This window comes from Diadema antillarum, unplaced genomic scaffold, assembly GCF_040938485.1.
Source record: "Diadema antillarum isolate AM-2024a unplaced genomic scaffold, OU_Dant_1.0 seq00001126_RagTag, whole genome shotgun sequence".
Lineage (NCBI taxonomy): Eukaryota > Metazoa > Echinodermata > Echinoidea > Diadematoida > Diadematidae > Diadema > Diadema antillarum.
Window position 1 is genome coordinate 477,912 of NW_027271940.1, and position 26,541 is coordinate 504,452.

Sequence of the window (26,541 nt, forward strand, 5' to 3'; positions counted from 1 at the left end):
TGTACAAAGGTCTGTTGACGTTCTTCATAAGACTCCATTCAATGGAGTCTTATGAAGAATCGATACACCGAATAGTAGGCTATTTGTACTTTATAGGCTTGGTAGTATATTTCTGTTACAAAGGTAGAATAAAAGCTGGAGAAGAATTTGCATAAAAGTAAACAGAATGAGGAAAGAATGTAGAACAATAAAATCAACTGCTGTACATCAATCAGTACAGTACGAGACAAATATACATATATACATAGCATAATCATGTAAAAGAATAAAAGAAAGCGAGTTATCAGACAGTAATATCACAAGTTCAAAACGCAGTCGGTGGACTATTTATATCATGGGATATACAACGAACTGCAAATACTTTGTGCAATGCAATTATTGAAGTTTTCATAGCTGCAGCATACTAAGTCACCATAATTTGTATGACAGAATACAATGATGCAAATGTATTTTCTTTGAATATGTTCCGTTACGATATTCATCATCTACATGTTATGTAATTTGATTTCTGTATACTGAAACGTAAATGAAATATGTTGTTATATTATGTTCTGAGGTAAAAAAGAAATGAAATAAGCCAATTTTATCTTGATTTTGAAAGGCACTGAAACAGAAAATGAATCATCATGCATACATGCAAAGGCAGCGATTTGGTTTGTTCGACACCAGTTAGAGCACATGGCAACACTTATAGCAATAATTAGAGTCATGTCTATAATGCCCTTTGTAATGACAGAAAAAGAGATTTTCAAAAATTTTTACAAAGACTTCTATCTATTATCATGCATGTGTGCAAATGAGGTGATTTTGTTTTGTTTGTTCTACACCAGTTAGAACAGATAGCAATAGATACTACCAACAACACTTTGAGTCATCCCCTCGCAATCTGTGATGAATGAAAAATAGATTTGCTTAAGCGCTGATCTGCAACATAAACTTTACAGAGACTTTTATTTTTACACTTCCTACTGACCAGTTCACAGCAAGTAGCCCGATAAGATACAAGTTGACTCATTTGCTTTTTGTTTAAGTTTTGCCATTGTTTTTTTTTTTTTTTTTGGGGGGGGGTAATCATCTATGTCTCCATCCCTGTAGGTATATGCTACTGCTGTTCACGAGTCAAAAGAGAAAAGAAAATACTGTCTATAAATCTGTGATGAAGTTGCATGCAATAAACAAATACAGAGCAAACGTGCAAGTACGCAACGGAATTCATTCTAAATATACAATGATATTTACAAAGAGAACTGCAGTAAATTTCCTGGAATTTCTTTTTCAAAGTTTGGACAAAAAGCGTACATATTGCACCTTTAAAACATACAAAACGCAGAAGAGATTGACTTTAGGATGTTTTCAATCCACAGGTAGACGAGAAGTTAGGCTGAAAAATCGTAAACAACTTTAATATTTAGATGCAATAGTAATGAATTTGAAGAAGAAAAAATAGGACGTGTTTCCTGGATTCTCCAGACACTGGTCTTCAACTCGATGTGTTTCCATGGAAACTAAATAGATCATCTGCATCACCGGCAAAGCTGCCGGTTACATCGTATCCAGGCGTCGCTTCTCTCCGTCCAAAAGGGAATCTTTCTACAGGTGCAGCAAACACAAAATACAGAGACAAACAAACATAACGAGTATATAGCATGCAAAGTTTTGGGTGATAATTAGAGTAAAGAGAAAAAAAAAGATTGGCGGAACCCGAGTTGGTACACGAAAAAGAATGATTTCAAAATCAACCAAGGAAGAGAAGTCAACAAAACCAGCGCGGGGGCCCGGGGGGGGGGGGGGGGGGGGGGGGGGATGGTGACTTTTTATCCCGGAAGTGCATAAGTGGCACTAGAAAGAAATAGATCAGAACTTTAAAGTGTGAGCGTAAGGCTTTCTTTCTGCGCTGAAGACTTTTTTTTTTGTTTTGTTTTTTTTTTTTGCTTGTCAGCTCAAGAAACCCGGAAGTGGCTCAAGAACTTTTTTGCTTGTTAGCTCATGAAACCTGGAAGTGGGCCCCACTTTTGAAAACGTAGCAGAGGCTGGGAGAGGAAGCAGCAATAGTAATTGTGGTTGATGTGATCAGATATGTTGGCAGTGCTGAGAGTGTTGGCATGCTTAGTCACAGCAACAGAAATTGCTCTGATAGATTAATCTTATACAACAAATGCAATTGCGATGATTTGACAACTTTTTTGTGAGAGAAATCGCTCTTTCTCATGGAGGTACTTTGAATGAAAGTATACAATCAAAATTAATTCAGAAACATAATTGAAAATAAAGCGGAAAGGGGTAGACACGTATATAGACACTTGTAGCAATGTCTGTGATGTAAAATAGTGTGTCATCTTGTATGGGCTCTTTGGGCTAGCCATTTTAATCACATGACTTCCACGACATGCAGAGACTACGAAATCACAAGACGACAAACTATGGCATGAAACAGATAGAAATAACAGACAAGGAAAGAGGATAATGAGGCAAAAAAAAAAAGCTTTGATGATGACGTTCGTGACAGTGACAACGAATGAACCTCGCCTGGTTTCAAAGTAAGCAGTGCCGCCCATCCAATACTACTACTTCTACAACTACTACTACTACTACTACTACTACTACTAATAATAATAATAATAATAATAATGATAACGATAATAATGATAATAATAGTAGTAGTAGTAGTAATAATGATAATAATGATAATAATATAATGATAATGATAATAATAATAATGATAATAATAATCTAAATAATGCTGGTAATAATAATTATAATTATAATAACAGAAAACAAAAAGCAATGACCAACAAAAAATGGTAGATAAACTTAGCATATCAGACTTCCATTTCATGGCACAAAACATGGAATTGATGGAAAAGTCTCAGGAAAGGCATAATACATTGTATTAGCACATTTTACCTAACTCTTGAAAAGTATTCAAATATGTACGCGTATCTGTTGTTTCTTGTAAATTCGTGAATGAACATAACTAACAAGTATACACTCTTAGAAACAAAGGTTCAATTTTGCACCTTTACCTGTGACGTAATTGCACCTTTAAAGGTGCTCACTGGTCTGAAAGGTGGAAAGTTGCACCCGTAGAGGTGCTACAATAATTGTGTCACACGTAAAGGTACAAAGTTGAACCTACTAGTTTTCTTAGAGTGTATCATTGTACTCTTAATGGTGGTTTCAGACTGTAGAAACTCGTCATTGTTTAATGAGAGTATGTCCATGCAGTAATCGTTCATGAGTTTAACTACTCCCTACCAACAATAATAAGGAGAAGAACGACAGAGATCAACAACAATAAATTTATGTATTGAGAGACACACTGCTGTTGGCGGGAGTTTGTTTGACGCTTACTCTTCGATAGTGGCGCTTGTCGCACTGGACGATTATTACTGTGGCGACGGCACCAAGGAAAAGCCCTCCACCTACGGCGATGAGGAGTACAATCAACCCGAAGAGGATGTATTGTGGCACTAAGGCGTCGCTAATGAAGAAATCTGCGTTAGCTTCATCCACCACTGACGACTACGAAATTAAATGCAATAAATAGATCTAAAATGAAGGTAATTATTTATCATGACATGGTATATGTGAAGGAAACTTTATATGGTTTACATTTGATATAGTATAAAAAACTTTGCTATAGCAGAGTGACCAGAAGAGCTATTTGCTTCTAAATGTACATACTCAGTGTTTGAAGAAAAAGTGAATCCGCAATCTGATTTCTAACATGTCTAAGGACCTGGATTAAAGATACCATCGAAAACAGCAGAAAAGTGAAATGATTTTAGCCAAGGGGTTAACAATCCACTAAACGTATGTGAAAATTCAACTCATTTGACCTGTTTAAACAGAGACCAAATACGCACGCATGCACATAGGCAAATACACAAGCATTATTACACTTTTATACACAATGGCATAACCAAGACTCAATTATACCTAGAATTCGGACGCATTATCTATATTTAGCAAACATTACCTCGTTCAGCCAAAAAATAGGGAAATAGGCCTCGCTGATTTGCCGCGCGTCTCTGTTGAAAGAAAAGATGACAGAATATCGATCATTATTAGAGAAAAGAAAAACCCAACGGCCATTGAATGACAGCGTCCAATAGGACTTGAACAGGTGAACACAGAAAGTCGAATCAAAATCTTTTTAATATGGGATGCATGTAATGGTATCACGTATTCTACATTAATGAATGTAGGCCCACTCATGATGACTCCAGCTGTATGCACTCTTTGATTTACTGAGTGTACAGTATGTATATATATATATGTATACATATATATATATATATATATATATATATATATATAAACATATATATATCATAATGTTATGTCTTTGGTTGTTATATAACGTACTGAATTCATTGCCATGGGATTACATCACTGCGATCACAGGAAATCTGTACTTCAAGTTATCTGTGAGGATGATACATTAATCAATCGAATCAAATAGAATTGAATTAGATGAAATTAAATCAAATCATTTAATTTAAATTCAAATGAAATCAAAACCGATCAGTGCACACAAAAAATCATACGAAGGCAAACCCTACAACGAATTGCACCAAGCGTAAACCTTTCCCTTGACATTGTGTACATAGCTGTGGGCCTCGAACAAGACGAGCCTATACATACATTATAAGCTAAAGGTTCCATGGCTGCAAGACTGCCACGTGGTGTAACATTCACTTAGCGTGTTTCTTCTGAATCATGGCAACAAAGAGTACTTAAGACTGACGAACTATCATTTTTTTCATGATTCATGATTTTTTCATGATGAAAAGCAAGTGGCTGCACGGAAGGAATATTAAATGTAAAAGAAACATATCGCTAAATATCTGAAAAGACTCACTAACCTCATTTGAAGATTTGAGTCGACCCTGACATTAATTTGAAGGCGATTGTGCACCTGAAATGCAATCCCAGTTAGCTGCAGAAAGAAAGACAGAGTATCTAAAGAATCTAAAGATATTCAGGCATTTGAATCTCAATCTGGTATCAAAGTTAGTCTTATAGCGTGACTTAAAGAGTTCTATCACAGCAAGCAGTGCGGACATGATGGCTGATTGTGCTCCTGCACAGTGTGTCCTGACGAATCTGCACAAACATATTGTTTCGTATTTCCATGACTCAGAAATGCGTAGAAACTAGCAATATTAGATAGAAATTTCACCAAGACGTAGTTTATATCATAATGACGCAGAGTGAGTCGAAATTCCAGTTTCTATTCGTATTCATGTGAAAATAATGTTCGAAGAGAGTTGCGAATCTGCACAAACATATATTGTTTCGTATTTGCATGACTCAGAAGTGCGTAGAAACTAGCAATATTAGATAGACATTTCACCTAGACGTAGTTTATATCATAATGACGCAGTTTCTTTCATTCGAAATTCCAGTTCCTATTCGTATTCATGTGAAAATAATGTTCGAAGAGAGTTGGGAAGATTTGAACGATACAGCTCAGCATTTATCAAAAAAAGAAACTGTTCCTTTCTGGTATCCACTATCTCCTTTCGGTTTCTTAATAAGGATTTGAGTTTTAGTTCACTGTCATTAGTGTCCTAAGGCACTCTTTGGTCCTCATCGTTGTGGATAAACTCAACCTTCTTAACATCAAACTGTACCTCATTGCATCAAGTGTTGTTTTTACGGGTTTAACAACGAGGACTGGCATTTGTCACCTTGACTCGATCATCTTTATCGGTTCCCAGATTGAGCTTTGTAAAGCACTATCGACACAAAAAGCAGCAACAAAAACAAATCAAAGGTGATGGACTAATCGAGATCAATTACATCATCAATAGTTAACGAATTTGTTTTCCTTAATTTAGTAATTACCATTTCGACGTCAAACGATGTTTCATGTTCGGAACGCACTGGATTCATTCCTTGAACAGCCTCGAAGAGAGTCGGATCGCCGTAAAGAAAATGCGGCGAAGAAAAATATATTGGTGCGTTGCCAGCTATGTAATGATAAAGACACAGTGGGCATGATGACTGAAACCTTACGGTACATGACACACCATAACATCTGCATCCCTTTGAAATCATTTATTTTATATCATTTCTATGAAGCGCCTTTGGTCCACCCATGGTTAAGGATAATAACAGATTATGAACAATTGTTTTTAATTCTCTCTTAAAAAAATCGAGTGAAAATATTCACACTTAAAGGAGTGAATTAAAAAAAAGAGTGAATTTAGAGTGAAATTGGAGTGAAATTTGAGTTAATTTGTTCATTTTCACTCATTTTGGAGTGACCTCAGGGATCACTCCAAAATCTTCGAGTGATCCCTGAGGTCACTCTAAAATGAGTGAAAATGAACAAACTCACTCCAATTTCACTCTAATTTTACTCTAAATTCACTCTTTTTTGAATTCACTCCTTTAAGAGTGAAAATTTTCACTCGATTGTTTTTAGAGAGTTCCTTTCCGATTTTAAGAGTGTATCGCATTTTCGATAATTTCGATAAGTAGACCAGTATGTAAACTACGAGGTCTGGAAACGAACAGAATAGGTATATTTTTATAACAAACCAAAGTGTGGTGTGTTGTAATGATTTGAGTTGATCCGAAGTAAACAGCATCAGAACACAAATATCTCGCTATTATTACAAGTACTGTAGAACAAAACAAAATGTTATTGGAAGACGGGAGGAAATCTTACAGCCAACGTCGAATATGATATTGTGTGAAGTATAAGTAATCAGTAAATGGTATACATTTTACAGAAAAAGATTGATAGTTTTGATAGTATTGAAAGATTGAAAGTATTGATAGTTTTTCGATAAGAAAAATCTTACGTTGACAATTGGAGACGTTTAGCAACCCATTGGGGACACATGGCAAGTTGCCAGGAGGCGTGCAGAATCCGAGGTTGTCCGGATAGTACGAGACGTTGGCGTAGAGAAGATCCGGAACCGAGAAATGGGAAACGGGGATGCCCCTTATACTGCCGGAGTAGTCGTACGATAGGAAGCCCGATCTACCACGAATGGAAAAAAACAACAACATATCATTGTGATTTTACTCCTTAAAGCAGATGATTGAAATATCATGGACACTAATGTCTTGATCCCACACTTTTATATAGGAATCAAATGATGACTGGATGACAATTTGAATTTATATGAAATGCGTGTAAATTAATATGAAATCATTATGAAATGAGTGTTATCAGCTTTTTTTTCAATGCAGATGCACACCCTTTGACATCGTCGATAACGATCAAACCAATTTTTCACACTTTTCCTCCATTTCTATTGTGATGTTGCAAGATTGTATGTGGTTCAACCTCAATTTAAAGGTCCGTTATACCTTTGGGGAAAAGTGGTTTAAAAATGTTCAAGATATCACATTTGATGTATATGTGTAGGTCTGTTGTATCACAAAACATCCTTCCATGTATTTTTTTTTTTTGCAATAAAGCCTAAAATATAAGGAGATATCAGTATTTTTCTCAATAAACCATAACTGTAGACGGTTTAGTCTGGAAACATTTTTTATTATTACTATTGTTCACATTTTGTGTCGGTAACAATACTTAACATTGATTATACGGATTCAGCGTTTTACCAGGGAGGTGGGATCTCCCACCTCCCTGGTTTTACAGTGCGTGTTTCTATCCCTAACTCATATTTTTAACTATTTTAAGAAGTAGTGCTGGCTTTTTGTTTCATCTGAAAATGGTAAATTATGCCTATAAAGAAAGATGATAGAAGTCAAAGTTCAAATCAAAGTTGTTCTAGAGAGAGACAAAGAGTGCAGAGGAAGAAAAGACTGTACCTGCAGAGATCGTCGACGTACACGTAAAGTTGATCATCGGGAGTTAAGAAAGGTCGGAAGGCCGTTCCATCTGGTTTGGGAATGAATGTTAAAAGTACTTGCAATCAATATTTCAACACAGGCTTAGGGTCTGTGTAATGATTTGACGTCTTTACCACGATTTGAGTACAAAATCCTCTTCATTATCATCATGTGGCCATGACGGTTCCTTTGCGCACAAACCTACAACACTGGCACCACCTCTATCTATTACAGACGTTGCGCATGAATTACTCGATGCAAAAGTACCCTCAGAAAGAAAAAGAGAAAACCTTCCAAACTGTGCCCAATTATGCCTGTTTTGTCTAATTTCACATTGTAAGATGTACTGTAGAATTCAGAGTTGTCGGTTCAATAAGGACAAGATCATAATCTCTGCAGCAATAAAACCCCAGGTTAATGCTCTATGAACATGGTGACACCATGCATAGAGAATGTGCTCGAGATATAACGCGTTGTCATAGCTTGACATTTTTGGCTTCCCATGCATTTGATCATAAATACTCATTGAAAACAATTAAAATCCCTTCTATTTTTGTCTCAGTTTTGCTCTTATTTATGCGCATTGAGCATCTCCACAGAATGGATTTGTCGCAATAGTCCTATAAATTATTCATTATCACCATCATTATTGTGATCATTACGATTATTATTATTGTTATTATCATTATCATTATTATCATCATCATCATCATTACGATTATTATTATAATTATTATTATATTTAGTTATTCATTTATCAATTTTTTCTCATATTGTTCTAAGTAGTCTCTCGTGGCTCACCCGTTCCATTGATCATATTAGCTTCGTCAGTGGACCACCATTCGAGAGAGGTTTTGCCATCCCATTCCTCCACCTCGCCTAGGAGGTTGATGTCTCCCTTGCCCGTGTTGACTGTCCATGTCTCTTCAAGTGTATCGTTGGACTGGTGCAAGAACAAATCCAACATAGAAAATAACAAAACTCTGCTGTAGCTTTTGAATTATGACATTTTGCTGTGTCTGCTGCGACTTTCTTTCTTTAAATTGTTTTTTCTCCTAAAATAATGACTGCTTGGCAACAAAATAACAACATCTGACTTGAAAGTTGGGTCGAAGATCAAATTACTGGAATTATGTCCGTTAAGCAACCGGAACACGCCGACAAAACCTTCTTCAGTGTAAGATGTCTCAGTGTAGGAATGGACTCATATGACCGTATGGCGACTGAACACCTAAAACGGCAGTGTTGATCAAGTTAATTCTCGTCATCCGACAGTATATAGCATAAAACTATTTCATATTTCACGTCGACTAGAAATAGCTCAAGCAATTAGTATAATTTACATCATATATTTGGGTTGTTTTTTGCTCAGCACAAAACTCAGCAGCAATTTTAACAAAATATTGATACATGCCGTTGTATCAGAAAACAAAAACCGTACATATTCTCAATTTTGTTTGTTTTGTTGTTTTCTCTTGTGAAAAGTGCAGGACGAATGTCTAGCCTATATTCTTTTGTATCAAAAACTTACGCCCATGAAAATGCCGAACTTGGTGCTGATACCGGAGTCCTCCAGAAAGGGTTCCAGGAGCTTGAGGTAGGCGTCCTCGTAACCCCAGATCATCCCGCCCACTGGGATCTCGATGACGGTGGACGCACCGGACAGCGTGTTAAGCACGAACTCGATCGCCTCCAGGGTGGGGTCATTCTCAGCCAGGTTCGCTAGCGTCTGACAATGACACATTGATTTTGTGTGAATACATTACAGTGATGGAGTTTGAAAAGCCTTATACAGTGCACTCTCGTTATAAAGAACACGGCTTTACGTCATTTCCGTTACAACAAAATTAAAATTCAGGTCCCAAATTATCATCTATGTTCGGTTATAATGAAATTTCGCCAAAGCGAAAGAAAACTGCCGGTCTCGAGGACTTCTGCATAGGGGAAGTGCACTGTAGTAACACTCATTGATGTTGATTTCGGGTGATCTGTGAAATTTGAAATGTTCATTGAAACATGCTGCGCAGATTTGGTGAATCTTTACTCAACATCTGGGTCAGATATAAAGTGCGTACTTGTAATTTGGAACAACGAAGGTTAGGCGACCGTTCTGGTCTGTAATGGAATTTGAATTCTCAATTCAATTCAATTCAATTTTTATTTTCCACTCATGGGGTGGAACACCCTCGTCAGCCAAAGGCTGGTTTTCAGAGGGGTCCACACATTGATTAAAAATACAAACATTATACGTACAGTATGACAAGGATATACATCACATAATATGCAAAGAGCAAGAAACAAGGTATATGCACCATGATAGCTTGTTTCAGATATACAAAAGTAGAAAAGGAAAGAAAAACATTATCTACAAGGCCTTAAATTACAACATAAAGAAAAAGAAGAAAAAAAAATAAGGGCATGTGACACTGAATTTCAAATACAGAAGAGAATCGGTATTGCTGAGATATTTTGACTGTGAATTGATAAGTAAAAAAAGGGAATGGCTTAAACTCCATCCGGTTAAGCATCCTATATTTATACTTATTTTATGTATTTATGTAATTGTTTTTTGAATGTATCAATGGAAACATCAGAAGAAACATGTCGAACTAAATCATTCCATAAAGAAGCACCTTTATATACAAAACATCTTTTACCATAATCTGTTTTAGGGCGTGTAATATTCAATTGCATGTGGCCCGACCTTGTGGCATAATGTGATTGACGTACTCTAAAAAGTTGATTCAAATACGGTGGGGCAGTATGATGAACACATCGATACATAACTTGAGCTAAATGCTTTGATCTGCGAATGTGCTATCGATCTAATTTCAATGAAGAATACAATAATCTACTTGGGAATAACTGGTTCACTTTCAACACTGCCCTCAAGGATCGGTTTTGTAGAGATTGCAACTTATCTAAATTTGTTTTGTTGGTGTTTCCCCACACCACAGAACAATAATCAAAATGAGCTTGAATGACAAATTTGTAAAATAATTCAGCTGTTTTCTGAGTAATGAAATATCGTATTCTTTTTAATAGATACAGATTCTTCACTACTTTTGATTTCAGATATTCAATATGTCTATTCCATGATAAATTCTCATCAATATAAACTCCCAAATATTTACAAACATTCACTTTCGTAATAGGTGTGTCATTTATATACACACAAGAATCACCACTTATATTGTTCCATTTCTTCAATCTTTGTTTACTACCAATTAACATATTTTCACACTTTGCAACATTTAAAACCAACTTGTTAACGTTCAACCACTTTGAAATAATCTTCAAATCATAATTAATCATGTCATATATTACGTTTGGGTCCTTATTTGAATAAAACAAACACGTGTCATCTGCATATAAAGACAGTTTACACTTTTGTACTTTGATAGGGAGGTCATTTGTATATAATAGAAATAACAGCGGCCCGAGGAGCGAGCCTTGGGGTACACCACAGGTTACATTTCTCACAGAGGATGAAATGCCATTTATACATGTAAATTGTTTACTTTGACAGCACAAATAATTTTCGAACCACTTTACTTCTTTATCATCAAAACCATACAATTTCAATTTATGCAATAATATTGCGTGATCCACAGTGTCAAACGCCTTTTTCAGGTCTACCATAACAACACCAACTAATTCCCCTTTATCTATCGCTGAGAACCAATTTTCTGTTACATTAAGAAGAGCAGTCTGTGTAGAAAAATTTCGTCTAAAGCCGGACTGGCAGTTGGAAAGTATATTATTCTGTAATAGATAATGTTGTACCTGGTTACAAACAATTTTCTCCATTATTTTTCCAATTACAGAGATAACCGATATTGGCCGGTAATTACCCAAAATACTTTTGTCACCACCTTTGAATATGGGGGTCGCTCGAGCTATTTTCCATTGATGTGGTAAAATGCCTTCATCAAAGGATCGATTTATAACATGAGTAAGTGGTGACGCAATAATGTGTGCTATGGGAGGGATAACTTTGGCTGGTACATCATCGGGTCCGGTCGCCTTATCACATGGCAGAGCGGTCAAAAGTTTCATGACATCAATAACTGAAACGGTATTAAAAACAAAATTTGATGTTACTTTTTCAAAATGATCAGCTGCCTTTGATTCATGACTTCCGTTCTGAACACTAGTACCAATGTTTATGAAGAACTCATTGAAAGCATTCGCCAGCTCTTTGCCGTGAGTAGGCACATTATCGATCATAATGCTATTTATAGGCTGACTATTTTTCTTATTTGGCGTTATATACTTCAGCGAGTTCCATATTTCTTTGGAACTGTGTTTAGCTGAGTTAATCTTCTTGGTTATGAATTCCCTTTTAGCTTTCCGAACGGCCTCAGTTACATCATTGCGTGCCCTTTTGTAAATATCCCAGTCATGCGTAGAATTACTCTTTTTGGCTTTAGCTTTAAGGCGATCCCGGGAGCGAATCGAAGTTAGAATATCTTTCGTCATCCACGGTGATTCTTTTGTTCTTACCCTCCGCTTGTGTGCTGGCGCATGCTTATCAATGACTTCTATCAACAAAGATATAAAAATGTCATATGCTTCCTGAGGGCAATTGCATTCATACACAGAGTTCCAACAAATATCACTTACATCACTGATGAATGCTTCAGGGCTAAAACGTCTAAAATCTCGATTTATCTTATATCGATGGTTGTCTTGAGGTTCACTGGTTGTTTTACCAATAATACAATATATCATGTAATGATCTGACAGTGATATTTCAATGACTCCGCTAGAAGAACATTTATCCGGACAATTAGTAAATATCAAATCTACTGCAGTAGTGGAGGTCGCAGTTACCCTTGTATATTGCGAAATTAACTGAGTACAATTAAACAAATCCATTATATCAAATAGTCTGGTAGTTTGCCATGACTTTCTGTCACTCAATGCATCACAATTTAAATCTCCAAGTAAAATATAATCCACATTTAGATTATCTATGTTATTGATAACAATTTCAAAATCATTAAATACCTCGGCTTTGGAATTAGGAGGGCGGTACCAATTGATAACAAAAAAAGGTTTGCTCTTACTTTGTTTGATTTCGATAATAATCATTTCCAGTTCTGAATTATGCTCAATGAGATCTTGCCTAGCGACAAAATTGATCTCATTCTTTACGTAAGAAGCTACACCCCCGCCATGGCGATTTCTATCACGCCTCAGTAAACAGTAACCAGGGACAACAAGTTCACCATCATCTATGTCCGCGGACAGATGAGTCTCACTAAGAGTCAGTATATCAATATTGGTTCGCAGTATAAAATTTCTAATTTCATCAAAATATTTTAAAAGTGACACACAATTTAAATGGGCTATCTTAAAACCCTTCACCTTGTTGAATTTACATTCAGTGTTTCCTGTCCCTTTTGATTCACACTTGAAAGAATCTCCATTTGCCCCCTTTTGACTGGCTTGCACGGGTGAACTGAGTGTGTCATGGAACGATGTGCACCTTCTGTTTTGTGTTATGGTGGGTACATCTGGAGATTCAAGAGGTGGTAATTGATCCCACAAACAGTTGTCACATATCCAATCAGCATTTGATGCGAAAAAATCTAATGACATGTCAGAACATTTCAGATGGCCCCAGTTATCACAGTACACACATCTCATAGCGTATTGATTATTTTTTACCGATTTTCTACAAACAACACATGGAAATTTTACGGGCATGCCTTGTATGAATGCAAAACAAATACAATAACTACAAAATAACCATTTAAATATGAAAAGGCAGAAAATTATTACAAAAGGACGTCGAGTATTGATAGTCAAAAAAGACAGCAGACTTATTTGGAGGCAAAAATCGACATGAAGTCAGCACATGGATGCAAATCATGAAAGCTTTAGAGGGAAGAAAGGTCAGATGCGTTGCGAATCATTCTGTTTATTGTTCTGTTGTTTGTCGCTTTGACCTTCGCAATCACTCGACCATCGCTTGTCCAAGCAGTTTCCACTTTCGGGTGTTTTTGTACATTGTTGAGGAGTTCGCGATTCACTTTCGTCAGATGTTCCTGTATGACGACACCAGAGCCTTTCAATCGACGGCGATTTGAGATGACTAATTGCCTGGTCCTGTATGACACAAACTTGACTACGATTGGACGTGGCCGTTTCATTCCGTGCGGTCCATTGATGGATGCGGGCGCTTTGTTCGGGTTCCCAATTCGATGCGAACGGTCTATGTCACTTGCTGTCATGGTAACCCCCAGCCGCTTGTTGACAATGTCGCAGACAATGTCATCTGTGGATTCCTTTGTACTTTCGGCGATCCCGAAGAACTGGAGGCAGTTTCTTCTCGAGTATTGCTCGAGCTCATCCGAGGAGTGACGAAGATTGCCGAGTTCGCTCTGCTGCCTGTCAACAATACTCCTGAGACTCTTGATCTCCTGCGCCAAAGTTGTGTTCTCACGTTCCAAATCCATGAGCTTGCTTTGCTGCTCATCCAGGCGATCGTGCAATTTGGAGAATTCCTTTTGGACTGAATCCTCAATTGTTGCTTGAATAGAACGAAGCATATCCTTGTTCTCGGCCTTAAAGCGCGCGAACATCTCCTCAATCAGCCTATGTGTTGATTCTTGTGTCGATTCGTCAGTCGCCATTTTGGAAATGGAGTTCCCGAATGTAATTGATGCAAATACAGAACTTTGATAAGCAGTACAGGATACAGTTACACTTCAGTGTTAATTGAAATCGAATTGTCAAATTTCTATTGGTCACGCACCAAATAGTGAAACAACTGCTGAATGTGTAATTTTATTCAGGAACACTTGTCTTCGGGGTCGGCACTATCCAAAAAGAGCATCAGTTTCCAAAGTGACCAGGTACTTGGGGTACAGCAAAGTTGCAAATAAAGTATGTGCGTATAGCATATATCCGGTATGAGGTTGCAAATTATGAGAGTCTCAGAAATAGGAGCAGAAGGCTGATGTTGCAATGAAGTCGTAACAACAATGTCAGAGTCTCACATGTAGGATACTCACAGAGTCACTGCTTTCTTGGAGCCGTTGGTAGTGCATGTGGGACTAGCAGGACTCCTCAGTAGACGACGGCACATTCATTCATGTTGCCGTCCTTCACAAAAAGGTCGCAAACTTCACGTTATTTCCAACACTAAGTTCTTCATGAGTTCACATTTGTTCTTCCCAGGAAAAATAGTTACTTATCACATATTAAGGTCGTAGTTTCCATGAAGAGCCGACATTTTTCTTTGTAGAGAAGCTTAAGGCGTTACATCCATGACGCACTACCCTCTCTTTCCTCTGCATCTCGCAAGACCTTTAAATGTTAACCTACTTTTGCCGTACCATCACCCATCTACTCCTTTCTTGTCCTCATTGAATTGAATTGAATTGAATCGAAATTGAATTGAATTGAATTCAACTGAATCGAAATTGAATTCAACTGAATTGAAAATGAATTGAATTGAATTGAATTCAACTGAATTGAAAATGAATTGAATTGAATTGAATTCAACTGAATTGAAATTGGATTGAATTCAACTGAATTGAAATTGAATTGAATTGAATTGAATTGAAATGAAATGAATTGCTTAAACTGCACCTGTCTTTCACTCGAGACTGATCAGTGGACAGTTTCAGACACATTTATTTTCATATCTTACTTCACATTGATTGTTGATATGATGCATATACTAAACAGACAACAAACAAACAAGATACGAAATATAATATACAGTGGATTATGACGAAAAAGCGTGTCAGCGTAGGATTTCTACCTAAAATAATATTCACAGTAAGATGTAAAATATGAAGGAACCGCAAAAGCATAGCTTGTAACTGCGGGTCCAAGGAAACACACGCTAATTGGAATACGTCTCGCAATGGAGATAGGACACAGAGTGCTAATGACATAAGTATTATGAAAGCTAATATAGCAAGGTACAAAGGGCAAAAGAAGTATAAAAGAAGAGAAAGAAGACGAAGAAGAACATAAATTAGGACCAGGTAAAAAACAAACAAACCCTGACATTATTTATTATACACAAGTATACGAGCATATCTATCATCAAGTTCATAACGAATTCAAAAATATGAGAACCGGGTAATTATATTGCATAGAGTACGAAAGTAATTATACTCAATACAGTAAAACGAAAATAATCATACTAAATAGAGCAAAACGAAAGTAATCACAATTATCATAAATAGAGTAAAACGAAAGAATGATAATAATTTGATTTGCTTGTCTTTTATTTCATTTGAAATGGGAAGGTATTGATCGTCTTACGGATCATAATTACGTCTTTTAAGCTCAAGCATAATATTTTTTCACTATTCAGAGACGATAATACAAACGCACTGGCACGGAAACTTACAATGGCAGGTAAATTGACGGTGGTGAAAAGATCCGTATCTGGTCCCACGGATAGATCTTCCCTGAAGACGTACTTGGTCTTTGGGTTGAAGGATACCGTGTTATCTTCATTCCACGTGATGTTCTCCTTGGCCCGGAATTCCCTTCACAAATTTAAAATTACGTCATACAAAAAGCATTTACACATGGAATTCATTTCTCTTTAGAGATATGAGGTTCAAGGCGTGACATACCGTAGAAATAAAAATGTAAAGCAATGTAGTAAAGCAATGTCCATTCCTTCGAATTGTCCTAATGCATGGATAACACATGTTTAACCTGTTTTTATTTGTTGTTGTTTTCTTTTTTGTTTGCACATTATCTTTTTTTTGTATTCGATTGTTGAATAGCCTATACCTAAGGCTATACAAGTACGTGAAGACTTTTTTTCGTTTCTGTAACTTCTCTCAGAAAAATACTTTTTAATAATCAATTCATGCATTCGCTATCTGTAAGGCAACTGAAATACTTCTTTCTATCCGTTAGCAACCGTATAAATTACTTGCAGTCACAGTCAGTATCTGTAATGCATGTACTACAATCAACCCAGACGTTCAGATCTCGAGGTTATAGAAGTATATGTAACGTACTGGTAGGTATAGGGACCTTTCTCCTCCAAGAAGGGCACACCGCCGTTTAAGAACTCTTCCGGGTTTGTCAGGTCCCAGAACCAGAACTGCATAAAGACAGGCGTTGGCGGCACCAGCCATGATTCGTAGGCCGTGGTACCATTTTCTATGACAACATCCTGTGTAAGCAAATTCGTATAAGGGGGATAAAGAAGATTAAAAAAATACTGCCAAAGAAATTGAGGAAAAAGTATGTCTGTGAAATTGCCATAATGCTGACACAATCGTTAACATACACGCACATATATATATATATATATATATATATATATATATAGTGAAAACTCTGAGCAAAGAAAATGGGTTTTCATCGGGATGAAAACCCATTTTCTTTGCTCAAAGTTTTCACTATTCATTATTATTTGTTTCTGGTCAGTTTTCCCTTCCTTGTTTCAATATGATATATACTGTTTTATAAACCGGTATAAATATATGGGTGTGTGGGATGTGTATGTGTGTTTACAACAAAGTAAAATGACCGCTCGAAGATAATATGTTGATTTTCACAGGTATTAAAGTGGACTACGCAAGAGCGCAGTTGTCAAGTATAGCTTTTCCGGTTCCCAATTCCATCAATTGTTTTTTTTTTTTAAATCAGCATAATTAGGTGCCTACATTGAATTGAGAAATTGCATTACCAGCAAGGTTACTTGATAAACAATGGTATCCGTCACAGCAATGGTAACTTCTAATCACTGCAACCAACGAATTAACAAATGTTGGTGTCCTTGAAGCTGATTGGTTGTTGCTAAGGTAATCGTTGATACAGAACTTCACTGCTTACTTACATAATTCTAAGCAATTAATGTATAGGGTCAAGACACTAAAAAGGTACCAAGTTTATTAAAGGTAAGGCCTGACAGTAAAATCGATATTGGTATTACTCTTCCTTTATGTTCTATGCAGAAGTGAGTTTCCATCCCCCTTCATTCTATAGCTGACTGCTTATAAGAGATATTTCTGATGGAAGTTCAGAGTTTAAGCTTACTGAGATATCTAACAGGAAAGCAATCCTACACTATAGACTATAGCACAAAAGTGGCCGCTCGTGTTTGTCGAATCTAATATTTTTAGAAACACTTCAGCCTGTATTTGCCAATGACCGACTTTCTTTATCCAACGAGACCTATCACATAAAATTGATACTTAGTGGGTCTTGGTTATGACAGTAATAATTATAGAGGAGTAAAGTTTATTGTTTTGGCGGTGATGTTTGATTTTGTGATACGAATAGGATGAGTGGAGTTCTTAACCTTTAACTTAGATTGAAAGAGTCCTCATGACATGCATGATGGCAATATTTGAAATTGCTTATAAATATGTTGTTGTTGTTGTTGTTGCTGTTGCTGTTGTTATTGAAAATAATATTCCTGCAAATTAGGATACGGTACAAAGTGAAGCTCTGGAAAATTGACACCTATACGGGCTCACACCCGTGACTGCAATGGACGAGTTCTCCATACATCATGTAGAGGACACAAAGTATCGATACACGAAAACCAAGTAAGGAAGAGTCATAAAGAATCAAAATCGTTAGTTTCATGACAACTGAGGAGATGCTATATCAATGAAGGTAAATTCCTGATGTGATTCTCAAATAATCTCCAATAAAAAAAAAATCCCCACAAAATAACAACGCAAAACAGGACTAATTGTGGTCAAGCTCGCAATACAAATAAGCAAAATTTGAACTAAACAAACAAACAAGCAAACAAGACGTTCCTCGCAATTTTTGGGATTGCAGTGAAACAGGTTACATTTCTTAGACGGCAGATACACGAAACCTCGTTTAGACTCCAGTGAAGTTTACAGAATTGACGTTTCTTATCAATATTAAACCAACGAGTACATTTAAATGTGGGAATATAGACATAATCGAAATGGGTTTTCATCGGGATGAAAACCCATTTTCTTTGCTCAAAGTTTTCACTATTCATTATTATTTGTTTCTGGTCAGTTTTCCCTTCCTTGTTTCAATATGATATATACTGTTTTATAAACCGGTATAAATATATGGGTGTGTGGGATGTGTATGTGTGTTTACAACAAAGTAAAATGACCGCTCGAAGATAATATGTTGATTTTCACAGGTATTAAAGTGGACTACGCAAGAGCGCAGTTGTCAAGTATAGCTTTTCCGGTTCCCAATTCCATCAATTGTTTTTTTTTTAAATCAGCATAATTAGGTGCCTACATTGAATTGAGAAATTGCATTACCAGCAAGGTTACTTGATAAACAATGGTATCCGTCACAGCAATGGTAACTTCTAATCACTGCAACCAACGAATTAACAAATGTTGGTGTCCTTGAAGCTGATTGGTTGTTGCTAAGGTAATCGTTGATACAGAACTTCACTGCTTACTTACATAATTCTAAGCAATTAATGTATAGGGTCAAGACACTAAAAAGGTACCAAGTTTATTAAAGGTAAGGCCTGACAGTAAAATCGATATTGGTATTACTCTTCCTTTATGTTCTATGCAGAAGTGAGTTTCCATCCCCCTTCATTCTATAGCTGACTGCTTATAAGAGATATTTCTGATGGAAGTTCAGAGTTTAAGTTTACTGAGATATCTAACAGGAAAGCAATCCTACACTATAGACTATAGCACAAAAGTGGCCGCTCGTGTTTGTCGAATCTAATATTTTTAGAAACACTTCAGCCTGTATTTGCCAATGACCGACTTTCTTTATCCAACGAGACCTATCACATAAAATTGATACTTAGTGGGTCTTGGTTATGACAGTAATAATTATAGAGGAGTAAAGTTTATTGTTTTGGCGGTGATGTTTGATTTTGTGATACGAATAGGATGAGTGGAGTTCTTAACCTTTAACTTAGATTGAAAGAGTCCTCATGACATGCATGATGGCAATATTTGAAATTGCTTATAAATATGTTGTTGTTGTTGTTGTTGCTGTTGCTGTTGTTATTGAAAATAATATTCCTGCAAATTAGGATACGGTACAAAGTGAAGCTCTGGAAAACTGACACCTATACGGGCTCACACCCGTGACTGCAATGGACGAGTTCTCCATACATCATGTAGAGGACACAAAGTATCGATACACGAAAACCAAGTAAGGAAGAGTCATAAAGAATCAAAATCGTTAGTTTCATGACAACTGAGGAGATGCTATATCAATGAAGGTAAATTCCTGATGTGATTCTCAAATAATCTCCAATAAAAAAAAAATCCCCACAAAATAACAACGCAAAACAGGACTAATTGTGGTCAAGCTCGCAATACAAATAAGCAAAATTTGAACTAAACAAACAAACAAGCAAACAAGACGTTCCTCGCAATTTTTGGGATTGCAGTGAAACAGGTTACATTTCTTAGACGGCAGATACACGAAACCTCGTTTAGACTCCAGTGAAGTTTACAGAATTGACGTTTCTTATCAATATTAAACCAACGAGTACATTTAAATGTGGGAATATAGACATAATCGAGATTGGAGGCTTTAGGGACTGTGCAGGGAACACTTCGGCTACCACAGGGCCATTCAGAGTAGTGGGGTGGCTTAGTGAAATTATCGTGACACGGCGGACAAAAGCATGATTTTTTCACCAAAGGTACTTCATGATGTACCTTTTCAAAAAATAGGGTGCTCCAAGAAAATTGATGCTGGGAAGGAGGTCAGAGGTCAAAGGTCAATGACCTTTATTTGTGAAATAGGTTTTTTGGCTATTTCTCAGGTCAGGAATATCCAATCTGGATAAAACTTGGCAGGAAGAATATTGAGAACAAGTAAAATATTTTGATGGAATTTGGAGTGAATTTTCAAAAGGTCAAAGGTCAATAAACTTTTTCTAAAAATCATGTTTTTGTTTATTTCTCCAGGTAGGAAGATTCAATTTTCACAAAATTTGATATGAACGTTGTATAGAAGGTACCAAGAGTATAAACCAGGGGTCAAATATAATTGTTGATTTGTGCGTTGCCATGGCAACCCAAAACTAGGGTTTTTAATTGAAGTTAGTTTACAGGAGGCTATTTTCCAGTTTGGAAGAGATTCCATTTGAATAGGTACAACTGATCGACGGGATGTATAGAGGTTTGAAATACTTTTCATTAGTGTTAAGTGGTATGTTGCCATGGCAACTACATATATAGATTTTGGTTAAACTTAAAGGAGACTTCAGAACTTATGAATTTGAAGAGATTTCCGTCAGGGTTGGTATAATTGATCAACAAAAAAGTCGCCAGACAAAGATTTGTCACCTTTATAGCATGTGGGTTGAGTGAATGCAGCAACAGTAGTAGAACACATCAGTGAGAGTTTGAGGAAAATTGGACAATCCGTTCTAAAGTTATGAATTTTTGAAGTTTCTGCTCATGCAGTCGAGGCTGGATGAGAAGACTACTATACCTTGTAATGTCACATGTGTACAACGATATAAAGAATGAATAAAGAAAATTCAACATAAATTATTTTCGCTTACAAAAGGATACTCGACTTCTCTTTCAGAAGGCAGGGGGATTAATATTACCCTTGACATACGTCAGTAGCAAGTCAAAGAAACTATGTGAACTTTATTCAAAAAGTATGGTTTTGTGAAATTCTCATTTTATTTTCCTTAGAATGTGCGCATGTGACATCATACACTGTAGTAGTCTTTTCATCCAGCCGCGACTGTGCAGATACCTTAAAAAATCATAACTTTTGAACGGATTGTACGATTTTTTCCAAGCTTTCTGTGATGTGTCCTACTTATATTGTTGTATTCACTGAATCCACGTGTGCATGAAGGTGGACTTGTCCTTTAAGGACAGATTCTGAAAGAGCAGACTGTAAGCTTTAAAATGATGTATCACACAATTCAAAGGGATTCCCCTAACCTATCTAAATAATATTACCGGTACTGGAAAGAAAGCACACACTCTGTATAAGTATGAACTGAGAAAAGAGGCTGCATTGTCTATTTTAGCGTTAAATCTTTACCAAGCTGTCTCATGTCATTATGTTCATCTTTTCTTCCCCCCTCCAATTTTCATTTGAGTTTGTCATTATTAATTTTTGATGATAAGAACGATGCCACAAGGCATTGTTTCTTAAGAATGCTTCAACTGCTCCTTCAGGTCCAAAATCTACATCAATATATATATATAATTTTCCTGATCTCCTCAACATTTTCCAAAAATAAAGCATTCCTATACACCTTTTATGCATTGAGTCCTCCTTTTTGTGGATAATTAAAGGCAAAAACTCAAAATTAGTGCTTGAAAATTATTCTTAACCCGTTGAGGACGAGTCCCGAGTATACTCGGGCAAGTGTCTATGGGAAATGCGTGTTGTAGCAAAATCAAACCTTCCTCAACGGGTTGAGTGTGAGTTACGGATAGAAAGAACCTCTGTAAAAAATGAATCTGTATAATCAATGTTAAGCTTTGTTAATAACACAAAATGTGAACAATATTTCTATGATAACATTTTCCAGACTAAACCGTCCGCATTTATGCTTTAATGAGAAAAATACTGATATCTCTTTATGTGTTTGCTTTGATTGCAAAAACTGTATATGGTAGGATGTCTTGTGATACAACAGGGGGGCATTTCATGAAGCAGTTTGGTCAGATATTTTTCTGACAAACTGTTACAAACTACAGAAATCCTTGCATCTGATTGGCAAAGAGCAAATTTGTCCGACAACTTGTCGGACAAAATGCTTCATGAAATGCCCCCAGACCTACACATATTATGCATAAAATGTGATATCCTGAACATTTTTTTCAAGTCACTCTCCCAAATGTGTATATATAGGACCTTCAAGTTTTTCTTGTGTTTGTTCCTGGCAGATTACTAGTACACAAATGCTCCAATCCATGATGACCTAACGGAAATTAAGGAAATTAAAATGAATATACTGAAAACCAAAACTACAGATACTAATAACTTACTTCATTCTTCTCTCCCCACCCCACCCCACCCCTTCTTTTTGGTTTCTTGATATACTAGTAGATCTAGCTGACTTTGATAATTGTCATTATGTAACATCATCTTCAATTGACAAGGCGATAAAACTTAACAATCATTTCATTATGCTGCTGGTGGACTAATGGGGTTAGTTGAACTATATTGTTTTTAATGTACTATACTTTTTCCTCCTATCAATCACAGGTATTTTGGGTGGAATGTATTTTGACATAAAGCATCATAGAATCAACCGCCTTTGGGGTCGGGAATTTGTCTATTATATTGTGATTTAGATCTATGCCGATTTTGTTTTATTTCTATCAACTTTTTAAACTTCCCCATAGACTTTGTTCACCAGCCAACTACATCCCACCCTCTTTGGATAATGTGAACCAATCAAACATTGCACTTACTTTTTAATAACATGTCTATACATAGCTATCAGACCAAAAATATTCAAACCGCTTTAAGTCTTTATGAGTGAAATTACAAATATCAATATATTTTTAAAAATATTCAAATTGTCTAAATTCAACTTCATCTATGAAAACAGACTTTTAACCTTTTTAAACATTTGAATAACCCCCATAAGAAATAAGAAACATATAGAGAGGGGAAGTGCGGACTATAAAAATCGCTTACGGGAACCAGGTAATCCCTGCGCTAAACCTATGGAATTCACACAATCTTGGAGGAAACGGGTTAAATTTGTTAGGAAATATGTACGGCAATACCCAAAACCTTAAGTTCTCAATGGAATATGCAGCTCTTCTACTGGTAAACTAGTAGTTCTGGGAGAAAAAATGAGCTGTGACATAGTCCTACACCTGGCTCAGTCATTGCCCAAGATTTAAAGTATCTGAGCCAGAGTCATATGTCACTCTTTGCCATTTCTCTACAGGAGGTAGACAGTACTAAAAAAAATCCTTTACCAGAAATCATATCAAATTATTTAATGAAAAGGTGCTTAAGAAAACTGGACTATTCCAACACACCTCCCTCAGGTCTGCAACACAGACTAACCACCTGTTACCATAGGAAAACCAGTAAAAATGGTTTATTACTGTAAACATGCACATAATATGTCGTATTATGGGTCTGAATTTTAAGACTAGCAACCATGTAAATTGCATTGCATTGTACAGAAACCTGGCGAATGCCCTGTGTATAGTCTTTGAATTCAGATATTATTGTTATGTACAAATTAAGGGCATTTTCTCATTTTTTCTGTTAGCGGATTTCTTGGAGCACCCCCTAATTTTGATCCTCATATATATACAAATGTCTGAGGAAAAAATGACACTTTTGTCCGGCGTGTCACGATTATGAGTATATTTGTCACTAAGCCACCCCACTAGAGGAAGTAGTGTCCATCTTTTTATTGACGGTAAAGTTGGCATCTATACTTTTAAATTTGCAATGAATTATTCTAGACAAGGAGACAAACTTCTGAAATGATTTATTTTTCTACTTTCCCTCCCATCAACGTGTAAGACTTCTAAAATAATGCATCAAATAGTGAACGTAAATGTGAGACTATAGTCCATGTTTTGAGTGTAATGTCGATTGAGATAAAACAGTAAATACCAGTAGGAACAAGCATTTACAATGTATTTCTATATGGCGTGCACTCAGCAGACAAAACAAACTGTTTACTGGTGATAGATGTATGTACCTACATCGACAGTCATCTAAGAAAGGGAAGATATGCTTGGATAAAATTGATGTAACATGATCGACGAAAAGTGAAACAAACTTTATCAATGTTTACTTGTGATATATCTACGACTTCATAAGTATTTATGTCTTCTGCTGCCTTCTTCTCGTGTGGTACCACGTGCATGGTTGATACCGTTAGGTGACTATTGTTAGTAAACCAGGGGTGGACTATGAGGGGTCGGCACTCCAGCTTGTTTTCCTTTGTAATTTTTTGATACACCACTTCAACGGGTTTGTTTTGTTTGTTTTCAATTATTTATATCTGACAAGATGGCTGGATAGCCCATAATCAGCTGCTCGATTTGGTCTTCCATTAGGGTCCAGTTGTGAGTACTGGGGGTGGATCACTCCAAAGAGTTTGTACCGTACTCTTTGCAATGATTAACTGATGCAGGATTTGACTGTACGATGACACATTAACATTGCTCAGCCAAATTCACTGGGACTCAAACCTGAGCGACGTGATTACAAAACAGACATGGTGCCAACTGACCCACCTCGCCGCCAATATTACCCCTTCAGAGTTGAATAGATACACCCGTATTAGCTTGTACCAGCACTTGCTTCGTCATACTGAACGCTGAACCTTCTATTTTCCCTGACATTAGAAACTGATTGCACAAGCATTAAAAAAAGACTTAGACATACTGTTGACATTATAAACTGGTCGAGACGTCTTCTGTAGCAGTCAATTGATTGAAAAGCGTGTAACAATTATTAAGTAATTCTTTCTTAATTTTCCAGAAACAATATTGCAGATGACAACTCATCAAAAACGTTCTGAATGATTTCCTGTCTTGCAAACATCCAATTGAATCATTCGTAGATAGAGGAACCTTGACCAGACACATAAAAAGAGCTCGTTGCCAGAGAGCATTATTTTGATTTCTTAATGGTTTTGAGGAATGAAAATGAATATTTCTAAATAATAAGTGTGTCATAGTAGTATCATATATTTATTTGTATCTGGTCAATTGTGTGAGTGCTTGTCCATGTGCATTTTGGCTAGTTCATGGTTTTTTAGTTTCCTAAGCTGTAACGTGTATAAACCATTGTGTTATAGTATAATCATAAATATGTTATTATTGTTATGGTTATCATTAATGTAAGTACATCACTATAACTATTATTATCATTATAAGAAGAAGAAGAAGAAGAAGAAGAAGAAGAAGAAGAAGAGTGAGTCTCGCGTGCGCCATTTTTAGTTCCAACATGTTTGTCTAATAATCAACAAAACATCATTGTACACACTATAAAATGACGAAAGCAAAAATTTTGTTAACAAAAACCCTTGTTGGACCTAAATATGGCTTATTCGAGACTCATTCTTTTTTGATAATGATAATGATATCCTAAGTCTTACACTATTCTAAGATGAACACCCCCATCCACCAAATAGGGACCCATATACGTATGTTTGTATGCATGGATATATATACATGTATATATATATATATATATGTTATGATACATTATGTTATATTGTATTCTACATATATATATTATATTATATTCTATTCTATTATATCATATTATATATATATATAATATTATATTATATTATATTATTATTATATTACATCATATTACATTATTTCAAATCATATTTGTATAGAACACAAATGATAGTTCAATGCCAGCCAGACCAGTGTGATCGTCCTACCGCAATGACGAATCCTCTGACGATGTCCTCCCCGACCGGGATGAGCACACAGCCGAAGACGAGGAGCACGGCACCCACAGTGCCGGTCACCAGCACCTTGGTCATCGTAGGCTTGCACATGGTGGAAGTCGAAGCGCTCGTAGATCGGAAGGAAACGGAGATCGATAGCTGTATCTGTTTATATGGACTGCGCAATAGAGAATTTATACCGTACAGGATGATAAACCCTCTTGGACATGTTAATCATACAGTGCTGAAGAATTCCTGTTTCAAATTGACTTTGATAGTACAATGTGGAACAAACTGTAGAATGCCTTTCATCAAATCAGATGTAAAGGTTAATCCGTTGAGGCCGAGCTGATTTAAGC

At 36.3% G+C, this 26,541-nt stretch overlaps 1 protein-coding gene across 1 annotated transcript; it reads right to left on the reverse strand.

Moving 5' to 3' along the window:
• Positions 1 to 1,542: 1,542 nt before the first annotated feature.
• Positions 1,543 to 26,293, reverse strand: LOC139743974 (lysosome membrane protein 2-like). Its single transcript, XM_071654440.1, has 12 exons — positions 26,174 to 26,293; positions 16,830 to 16,987; positions 16,202 to 16,343; positions 9,353 to 9,550; positions 8,623 to 8,764; positions 7,801 to 7,870; positions 6,819 to 7,000; positions 5,854 to 5,978; positions 4,869 to 4,942; positions 3,980 to 4,031; positions 3,352 to 3,522; positions 1,543 to 1,590 (listed from the first exon to the last, which is right to left on the reverse strand). The coding sequence occupies exons 1-12, from the start codon at positions 26,291 to 26,293 to the stop codon at positions 1,543 to 1,545; spliced, it is 1,482 nt and encodes a 493-aa protein (XP_071510541.1).
• Between the last annotated feature and the right edge of the window lie 248 nt (positions 26,294 to 26,541).